The 10,596-nt window shown below is 40.7% G+C and overlaps 1 protein-coding gene across 1 annotated transcript; it reads left to right on the top strand.

The window, feature by feature from the left end:
• The first annotated feature begins 584 nt into the window (after positions 1 to 584).
• Positions 585 to 10,553, top strand: nup85 (nucleoporin 85). The gene is made up of 19 exons (XM_078270353.1): positions 585 to 747; positions 1,244 to 1,334; positions 1,438 to 1,594; positions 1,719 to 1,789; positions 1,873 to 1,916; positions 2,102 to 2,171; positions 2,339 to 2,460; positions 2,549 to 2,683; positions 2,976 to 3,098; positions 3,272 to 3,403; positions 3,503 to 3,609; positions 3,730 to 3,813; positions 3,945 to 4,010; positions 4,336 to 4,487; positions 5,191 to 5,308; positions 5,710 to 5,810; positions 6,754 to 6,905; positions 9,261 to 9,362; positions 10,349 to 10,553. Exons 1-19 carry the CDS (start codon positions 715 to 717, stop codon positions 10,445 to 10,447), a joined length of 1,959 nt encoding a protein of 652 aa, XP_078126479.1. The 5' UTR covers positions 585 to 714; the 3' UTR covers positions 10,448 to 10,553.
• Positions 10,554 to 10,596: the final 43 nt, after the last annotated feature.

The raw sequence follows: 10,596 nt of genomic DNA, 5'->3' as shown, positions 1-10,596 counted from the left end.
CGTTACAGGCTACAGGGGGCACTCAGCATCACATGCACGCGCACAGCGGTGTTTTTCCTTTTGTTTTAAGGTTTGTAGGTTCAGTTATCCCACAAAACGCACCCCATCACCCTGCTGACCTCTCATCAGTGTTGCAATGGTTCAACATCATACAGGACATTGCACATACTGGGAATGTTGTGTTTGCATTTCCCCCCCATTTTTTTCTTCTATTTGTTTTTGTAACTTTATGAATCCCTGCGGCCATCTTGTTTTTCTGTCTGATGATGAAGATGCACTAACACATTATTATTTGAATATTTACATATAAACTGTATTTGCATACATCAAATCAAAAACACTGATTCTTTACATAATCTAGTGAAAATATGTGTGAGAACATATATTTTGAGAAATCATTGGTTCCCTATTGTATGTGAACCCAGTTCCTCAGAGCTTAACAGGTATTGAGTATATGTTATTAATATATGTATTAATTGTGTAATTTTTTGTTATCTATCTGTAAATAAAAAACCACATCATGAGCCAAACAACAGATATAAGTACAGGCAGGAGGAAGGCCAGCCCTTCCGTGACGTCATCACACCTGCGCCAGGGCTTTCGAATCGACTGAGGCGCGTAAGCAGCACTGCACCTGTAGTTCATGGCCGTGGAGTGTTAATAACTGAATAGTTAGTCATTTATACGTTATTGCATTGATAATATTGTTCCCTGATGGAGGAGTTAGATGTTGAGCCGGCAATCACCGTAAGTAACTGCTGTAGTTTCGTTTTCGCTTTTTACTCCCTCGGAATAGCATTGCTAACAAGCTAACTGTCTAATCTAACGTTAGCTAAATTGAATTATGATGTGAACACAGAAAGTCTCATAACGTGTGTTAGACACACACACACACACACACACACACACACACACAAAAGTACAAGTTTAATAATAGAAACACATACGTCTTAAAACATTTTAAAAGTGCCAAAGTAGTAAGAACTTAATAGGTAACGTTACAATTCTAAACAAATACCGTTAGAAATTAAAAATGAAGCTTGACTGCAAAAAAATCTTGAAAGTGATAAATAATGTTCGACAAGTCTTTATTAAATTCTCAATGAAGTTGCAATGATTCATTGGAAAAAGAGCTTTTTTTTCAAAAAAACATTTTGAGTCTATATTTAATTTCAATCTTTCCATCACCTGTTTTAGTGGATGATTTCAGTTTAATGACCCTGTCTCTCTTCTTTAAATGCAGAATATTCCTGCAGCCAGTGATGGGAAGCATTTGGGATTTGCATGGGGTCCAGGTGATATCCTTGCGTATGAGACCCTTTACATGGCATCAGGTATGTGTAGACATCAACACAAGCCCCTCTCTGTTTTCACACTCCTGCCATCTCTCTCTTACCTAATGTCACTCTGTTCTCACCTTCTCACCTGTATCTTCAGGTGCTAAAGGATCAGGCTGCTCCTTCATCCATGAGGTCAGAAAGGATGAGGACATATATTCCCCCATTTTACGCAAACTCTTCAATGAGTCACATCACATCTTTGTTGGCCTGCAGACAATTAGAGAGGACCTCCCCAGCAAGAACAAAAAAACCCAGTAAGGCCATCTGATGGCTCTTTCTGTGCATGTGTTACTGTATTCCTTTTTCAGTGACAAAAGGCAGATGAAGCATCTGCAGAAATGATTGCGTATCATGATTTGTCTTTGTCTTGCTCCTTAGATTTGTCAGCATTAGTAAAAACTATAGATCTGTGATAAGAGCCTGTATGGAGGAGCTTCAGCAAGTTGCAGGTCAGAATTTTGAAATTTTAATATTTTAGTTTCAATGTGATTACTTTGAGATAATAAAGTTTGCATTTCTCTCTTTTTTGCAGTTTCTACAAAAGTTGCAGAAGTGGCCACGCAATACGGAAATCAGGTATGTACTTCTACTGTATGTCTATCAGTGCCACAACATGCAGAGACATTACATCCTAGACTAATGCACATACAGATGCCATCTGTGTATTAGTTCCTGAACTGAATTATTGCCTAGAGCTATGCAATAATTGACACGTGTCACTTGACCCGGTCCCAACCTCAGCCTCTGTTTTGGTGTTACAGGTGTCCATTCTGTTGGCTATAGAACTGATCTGGAATCTGTGTGAAGTGCTGTTCATCGATGCTGCTCCTGGTTAGAGTTTGACTTTGTGCTTATAGTTAATCTCTCTTTTGTATCTTTGAATACATTTTATAATTATTATTATTAAAGACATTGAGGCTATGAAAGCACCCAAACAAAAGTAAGTAAGTAAGTGTGTGTGTGTGTGTGTGTGTGTGTGTGTGTGTGTGTTTTATCAGCGGGACCCCTGTTGCTCCACCTCCTAGACTGGGTAAGGTTACACAAGGGTGATGTGGATGAGAAGGCCAGAGAAGTGCTGCAAAGCGAGAGTCCTGCTGAGCACCACGACTACTGGGATGTGGTAGGTGCAACATACACACACGTTATGTCTTTGAAACTATTTAAGCTATATGTTTTATTCTCGTATGTGTTGTGTCTGGACTGTGCAGGTGGTGAGTTATGTGCTGCAGGGCAGGTTTGAAGAAGCCAGACAGATGCTGGTGAAGCAGGCCACCCTACAGCCTGCTGCCAGGAACATGTACAAGCTGATGGACACTCTTCTCAGCAAGATGCCCTTCTACAATGTAAAATCATCTTTCAGTGGTTTATCTCATTGTGTAGCTTTAGTCTGCCTTGGTAATATGACATTTGCATGATATTTTATATTGTTGACAGCCAGAAGTTGTTTACACAGAAGTTGTTCAACCTTCCTGACACAAAAGTTCCTGACTGGCACTCCTCCCTCGCTCCTCAGATATCATACAAACATACTATTTATGTTCATAATGCGCAATTCAAATTGAATATACAGTACATCCGCTCATGAACCAACCAATGGAGGCTTTCACCTTTTGAACTTTCTATGATAATCCTCAGCCTGGTGGCACCCAGACGCTGACAGAGTTTGATGTGAAGTGGAGACACTGGCATGAGGAGGTGGACCGCTGCCTGCAGGACAACTCGTTTGCCAGCAACCAACATCTGGAGATCATCTGTAAGGTCAGTGGCCTCAGAAGTCCTAGCTGCTGTCCATCCACTGTACAGAATGTACAGAATATGTAAAATTAAAAATATACTGTAGATTCATTGAGAAGTCTAGTTTAAGACTTTAAATCATTACATTAGTCACATTAATCCAACACCTTTTCCCACCCTTTTTCATGTAATTTTAGATCCTAGTTGGGGATGAAGACACTTTGCTGGAGCACAAGGAGCTACTGAGCACCTGGTACCACTTCCTGGTCACTAGACTGCTCTTCTGCCACCCCACAGTTAAACCCACTGAGTTACACTACTATGCACAGGTACACTACACTAACTGCTGCTGCACCACTCTGCATTCATGTACACTGCTACTACGTTCCTGTTATTTACTCTGTGTGTTGTGTGTGTGTGTGTTGCAGTCTTGCATGACGATGTTTCTGGACTTAAGGAGCGTCCCAGAGCCCCTGGACAGCATCTTACTGGCTGCCTTTGAGTTTGACATCCATCAGGTCATCAAGGACTGCAGGTAACATGCAGAATAACATTAATCTATAAATACATATATACAGTACATACAAGCCACCCGCGTGTTTATGCCTCCAGTCTATAAACTCTTTCCTAATTTCTCCACCGTGTGTCTCTTCAGCATTGCTCTCAACAACTGGTGGTTTGTGGCCCATTTGACAGATCTGTTGGATCATTGCAAACTCCTTCAGTCTCACAATCTACAGTAAGGACTCGTTTACATTTATAATCTGGAGATAACAAGATTACACACTTTATTCATCTAATATTTACTGTGTCTGTGTGTGTGTGTGTGTGTGTGTGTGTGTGTGTGTGTGTGTGTGTGTGTGTGTGTAGCTTTGGCTCCAACTTGAGAGAGTTTCTGCTGTTAGAATATGCTTCTGGTCTCTTCACTCATCACAGGTATGATTATCTAAGTATGCTAATTATCCGCATTGTTTGGGGATCCTGTTAATAAGTGTATTTAATTGCTGTGTTCAATTGAAGGTTTAGATTTACACAAAGTATTGAAACACGTGGCTTTGGATCGGCAAATTATTACATTTTTATTATTTATGTTTTTATGATTACTCTATTACTCTGTAATTTACTCTGTAATTTAGTTTATTAAGTCAGTGCTCTAGAAGGTGTCAGCTCAGTTTAAACACGAGACAGCAACATCACGATATTTTAATTTGCCTCTACAAATGCCTCATCTTATAGGATGTTTTCGTTTGTGTGTGTTTAGTCTGTGGCAGTTGGCCGTGGACTACTTTGACAACTGCCCAGAGTTTGGCCATGTCTATCTGGAGCTGCAGATTGAGCGTGTACCTTTAGACACGGAGCGCAAAGCCCTCAAGGTGCTCAGGATCTGCGAGCAGAGGCAAATGTCAGAGCAAGGTAGCACATTCTTTTTCCTGTATCCACCTGTCTTAAGGTCGTGACACACCAACCAGATGGCCGACCCTCGGCAGAAAAGGCAGTTGGACTGATCAGTTTCCCCGAGGTGGTCAAAAAAGTGCCTCGGAACACACCAAAGCGACGAGACGTAATAACAGCTACAGCTAATAAGTCTCCATAACAGCAGGTGGCGCTAATCTGTATTGTTGCCCAAAAATGAAAACCGGCAGCTGATTGGACGAACGCGTCACGTGGGTCTGGTTTCACCGGAAATTCAAAGCCAGACTGTCATGGCGGCTTGTTCAGAATGCAATCTCATATTTTACTAAAATAGTTCACCGAAACGTGTTTCTGAAAACATTTTAAGCGAGAAATAGGCCATGCAGTTGCTGATTCTGTCTTCATTTCAGATCAACAAAGGTCAGTTTAAAAGATTTTCGTCAGATTTTGAGAGACTCTAGTCACGCTCATCCCGCTCCTCGTTTCCGGGTTAGCACTCCACCAATCAGGTGGGTCATTTGAGTCTGACACGACGGCACGGGACACACCGAACAGACTCGAGTCACTGACCTCGCCAGACTGTCCGACGGCTGATTATCGGCTTGGTGTGTCTCGACTATTAGACAAACACAGACATTAATATAGTCATGTGTTTTTCCAATGCGGTAGGGACTTAACCTTTTAATTTATTTTCCTCATCCAGTGCGGAGTATCTGTAAGATAATGGCTATGCGGGCCCTGAGGAACAACAGACTGGGCTCCGCTCTCTCCTGGAGCATCAGGGCCAAAGATGCTGCCTTTGCCACCCTCATTTCAGAGAGGTTAGTTCCCTTGACAGCACACCTATTCTTAAAGATGTGTCCGACACTGCCACTGTCAGCCACTTTCTTATTATTTGTAGTTATGTATTTTTTTATTTATTTTTTGCTAGTGCGGCAGAACCAGTTGCCCCTCTGGAACAAATAAAGGTCTTGAACTTGATTCTGTAATATTAAAACAAGGGCAAACTCTTGTATCCTCTTGTGAGATGTTACATTCTTAGTTGAACACACCTGAAGACAACAAAAAGCTCATCACTTTATGTTTGTCAGATCTGGCCATTTGATATACTGTATTGTATTCTGGTGAGGCCTTTTACACAACAGAACAAAAGTAGCTTGAATAATTACAAGTGGTCTGTGATTTTAGGTCTCAGATAAATTGCAGCTTGTGTTTGTGACAGGTTTCTACAGGATTACTGTGCCAGAGGGACCTTCTCTGATTTGGACCTGATAGACAACTTGGGTCCAGCAATGCTGCTCAGCGACAGACTCACTTTCCTTGGTAAGAACAAGGAACACACACACACACACACATACACACACACATACATATATATATATATATATATATATATATATATACACACACACACACACACACACACACACACACACACACACACACACAGTGCGTTTCACTATCTTTGTGGGGACCTGTCATTGACATAATGCATTCCCTAGCCCCTTACCCTTACCTTAACCAACACAACTAAATGCCTTACCTTAACCCTTACCCTAACTCTAACCATAACCTAATTCTAACCCTAATCCTACAACAAAGTATTAACCCTCAAACAGCCCTTTGAAGTTGTGGGGTCCAGCATTTTGGCCCCACAAAGCTGTCCGCACCCCACATGTATACTGTATCCCTGGTTTTTGGACCCCACGAATATAGTTAAACAAGAACACACACACACACTCGCACTCGCACTGCAACATTTGTAGCACTGCTAATCTTGTGACTCAATTGAAAAATTCACACATCAAATGAGGGGACATTCAGTCAAGGCAGATTTTCTTCTGGACAGTTTTCCTTATAGTCTCTTTAAGGCAGTCACATGAGACTCAGACACAGAGACACGTGTGCACCGAGATATAAATACTGCCTAATGCAACAGCGTGATATACTGGAAGAATATTAGTGAAAAAAGATGAACCATTAATAAAAACCTTCTTAAGATAGAAGTGCAGCACATTTAAAGAATGGCTTTTCTTTAAAGGAGGAGCAAAGACAAAAAAAAAAAAAAAAAATTTTAATAAAAACCGGTTAGTTGTAAATAAGAGTAAACAATTCATGCACATGAAAGGTAACTCCATACGAAGTTATCAAACTGCACTTTTACACTGTGTGATAACATCTATGTGAGTATTCGCTTGGTAGTGTTCAAAGTATTGGCATGAGCCAGTGTTGTAGTCTGAAAACTTTGCTCTCTTTTCATTCCTAGTGAAGTACCGTGAGTTCCACAAGCTGTATGAAGAGAAGCGCTTCAGTGAGGCGGCCAAGCTGCTCCTCTCCCTCATTACGGCCAAGATCGCTCCCCGAAGCTTCTGGATGACTCTGCTGACTGACGCTCTGCCGCTGCTGGAGCAGAAAGAGGTCAGTCACAGTGCACACTGTGCACTATACTGTGGATTTGGACACAATTTGTGCTTCAGTAAACATACATAACCATGCTACATTAAAAGAGCAAATTGATATTAGTGTTTCCTCCAGGTACAATAAAACTGAATCTTTAAGTTACATTGCCTGATCCGTTTAAGATTTATTAGTATTTTCTTCAGACAAATTGATTGTGAAAAGGCTGCCTTTCTCACTTTTCACTAGCCTATGTTCCCAAAATTAACAATGTTTTGTGTCGGCTCAATCCTTAATTTCAGTGTAACGTTGTAGTTTACTTGCTACTAGAGCTGGGCGATATGGAAAAAATCTAATATCACGATATTGTTGACCAAATACCTCTATCGATATTGTGGCGATATTGTAGGGTGGACAATTGGTGCTTACAAAAAAATATTTACACAATGAGGTTTTTTATAAATAAATATTATTAATGTGTATATAATAACTAAGTGGGTAAAGGCAAATAATAGAACAGCTAGAACAGTCTGGTAAGTTAAAAAACAAGTACATCACTTTACTGTAATCCAGCCATTAAAACCAGGGACAAAATCTAAGACGATATCCAGTCTCATATCACAATATCGATATAATATAGATATATTGCCCAGCCCTACTTGCTACTTTATCATTTGACCTTTTTGGTTTATAGGTTCATAGTATTTTGCTATGGTTCTTCCTGTGATGTTGGGGGGGTGTAGATCAGCTGCTCACCAGTTTAATCAAGGAGAGTGTATGCAGGTTTACTGGATTAGGTCCTGAGGGACTGGGCACTCCTAAGGTGTAGAACAATAGGTAAGATAGTTCTGCAGTAAATTACATTTTTATAATATTTGGGGTGCCTATTGTTGTGAGTGCACATATATGTATTAATAGTAATGTCAGCAGTAACTGATCTATCTAATTGTAATGATGTTTTTAGAAACTAAGTGTTAATGTTGCTTGCTCAGGTTAGCTCACCCTATAATCACCTGTGCAGGTGGTAGGGTCCAATTAGGGGAGGCTGAGTTAAAGGACAATTTTGGCGCAAAATGAACCTAGGGGTTAATAACATATGTGTACCGAGTCGAACGTTCTGTGGGATCTGTTTTCATGCAAATCGAATGCGTCTCTAGCTTTTAACAAGCTACCGCAAACCAGTGGTCAGCTGCTAACGCTAGCTTTCAGGGCAGACGGTAAATTGCTATTTTATACCACTAACGAGGCTCAGAATAGCACCACACTTCAACGGTAACATAATGAGGGTCCCTACATGTAAACCAAAGCATTGAGAACTTTGTAAGTGTACAGACAGTTTATTAAAAAGATAGATTCTAAAGACAGTAGCGTTCATGTTTACATGCGGGCGCCGTCTTGGAAAACAGTCGAACGACGAACGCCGTGCAACCAGTAAGCAGTAACGTAGCTCAAACACAGCGTTCGTGATTCGACTGCTCATGACTGTTTTCCAAGATGGCGCCCGCATGTAAACATGAACGCTACTTAGTTTGAGTCTGTTTTTTTTTATTGTTAATAAATACACAAGTTTTGCACTTTAAAAGCCTCCTCTCCAGTCTTCAATCTTGACACTGATCAATTGTATTACTTGATATGTCACTTTAATCTTCCTATTCCCTCATCGATTCATCATATGGTCTAAAACGTCAGAAAGAAATGTCCATTACAATGTCCGAGAGCATCAGGGGGACGTCTTGTTTTGTCTGACATCTGTTTACTGTCGTAGAAGATTAAGAAAACCAGCAAATATTCGTATGTAAGAAGAGTGAAAACAACATAACAGATTTATTGATTATATCAAAATATTTTTGTTTTTTTGTAGCTCAGTAGACTAATCGTTGCAGCTCAATACTAAATCTATCTCAATATTTTTGACGGCCATTTATTGAAGTGTGTTGGAGAGACAAAAGGCCCACATCAAGTTAAAATAGTTGGAATAAATAAGAACCTGTTCTTAATGACTTGCCTGTAAAAAATAAAGGTAAAATAAAAATATATAAAACAGCTGATTTACAGCAGATACACCCATTTATCAGTTTTTTTGAGCATATTGCTGTCTGCGAATTGTCTCTTTACTTTAGTGCATGTCTGTGACTGGATAACAAGCGTGTCTGATCATGATCATGCATTTCCAATTACTAGTCTCAAGACTACATCTTAGATTGGATCGTGCTTTTCTTTTGCATTCTTGTGTCGAAATTCATTTCATGAAAGTATACTTATGTTTGATATGGGGACGCAGAAAGAATGAGCAGAAAAAGGAACTTCAATGCTCACAAAGAAGTTGTTCTGTGGACTGTTTTAACTAAAAGGTGGCTTTGTTTGTCAAATTTTTAGGTGATCTTCTCAGCTGACCAAACCCATGAGCTGATGTTCTGTTTAGAGGAGCTCACTTCCTCACTGAACACCACAGCTCCCGGCACAGACAGGGCCATGCAGGTACGCATCTCCTCCTGGTGGTGGTGTTGTTCGGATGCTGTTCATCGTTTGCATAAGAGACTCGCTTTTAGTTGCAATAGGTGCAATATTCTGTTCCCCCGTTTAATTTGGGATAGTGTTGTAAATTTGGTGCTACTGTCTGAATGAAGGTATGTGAAAGCAGGCAAGTCTTTTCCACTTGTAGAGAACAATTAAACCCTGATGCATCGCTTGGCTTGTAATACACAGGGCCCTATCTTGCACCCGGCGCAGCGCGGCACACAGCCAGACTTAAGTGTCTTTGCTATTTTCCGACCGTCCAGCGCCCACGTCGTTTAAATAGCAAATGCACCTGCGCCCATCTTTGCGCCCATGGGCGTGCTGGTCTTACAGGGAGGTGTGTTCAGGTGCATTCTTGGCGTATTGCTATCTTGAGGCAGCGGGAAGTGATTGTGCCATTGACCAACAAAAACCTGGTCTAAAGTCAATAACGCAGCATTTCATTGTTATTTTAACAGGGCATTAGTAAAATGCGCCTAGGTTTATGCACAGTGCGCACACACTATGCGTGTTACACACAGAGGGACGTACAGCAGCACACAAACATGCAAAAGAGTAAAAATAAAAATATTACGGTGCAAATCCGCTATCACAATAGCAATGCGCCAAGGTAAAAACGCGCCTGGCTTTTAAAGGGAATGGAAGTTGACACTGATTGGTTTATTGCATGTTACGCCCAAAACACACCTATGAATTAATTAAGACACTAAGGACAACCCTTCTGAACCATGCACCCGGTGCACGGACCCTTTTTTTCCGCCGTCAAACTAGCAAAAGTGGATTTGTACACACCCTAAACGCACCTGCGCCATGCGCTTCACGCCATGTGCTTAGATCGATAAAATAGGGCCCATAGGCTCAAACTCTGCTGTTGCACATTTCTTCTTCTTCTTGTTCAAGACATACAATCCTCTACACTTCTTATAAGAGTGTATTTGTCATTTCAGGATGAAGACATAGAGCAGACCAAAGTGGAGCTCCTGAGACTTGCTCTGGCCAGGAATCTGGCTATGGCTATAGTCAAAGAGGGAACTGTGGAAGCATGAATGGTGACATTAAAAAGAAAAGCTCTTCTTTTGCATTTTTGTATTGTATATAAAGTTCAAGTAATCAAAATGTGCTCTTTGATAATAAAACACTTTTCACGATGTACACTGTTGTAAAATCTGACTTTAAGTAAGTTAAATAACCTCAG

The sequence above is a fragment of the Sander vitreus genome, chromosome 15 (genome assembly GCF_031162955.1).
Source record: "Sander vitreus isolate 19-12246 chromosome 15, sanVit1, whole genome shotgun sequence".
Classification (NCBI taxonomy): Eukaryota; Metazoa; Chordata; class Actinopteri; order Perciformes; family Percidae; genus Sander; species Sander vitreus.
Note: the sequence above shows the minus strand (reverse complement) of the source record. Positions and strands in the feature narration are given on the sequence as shown.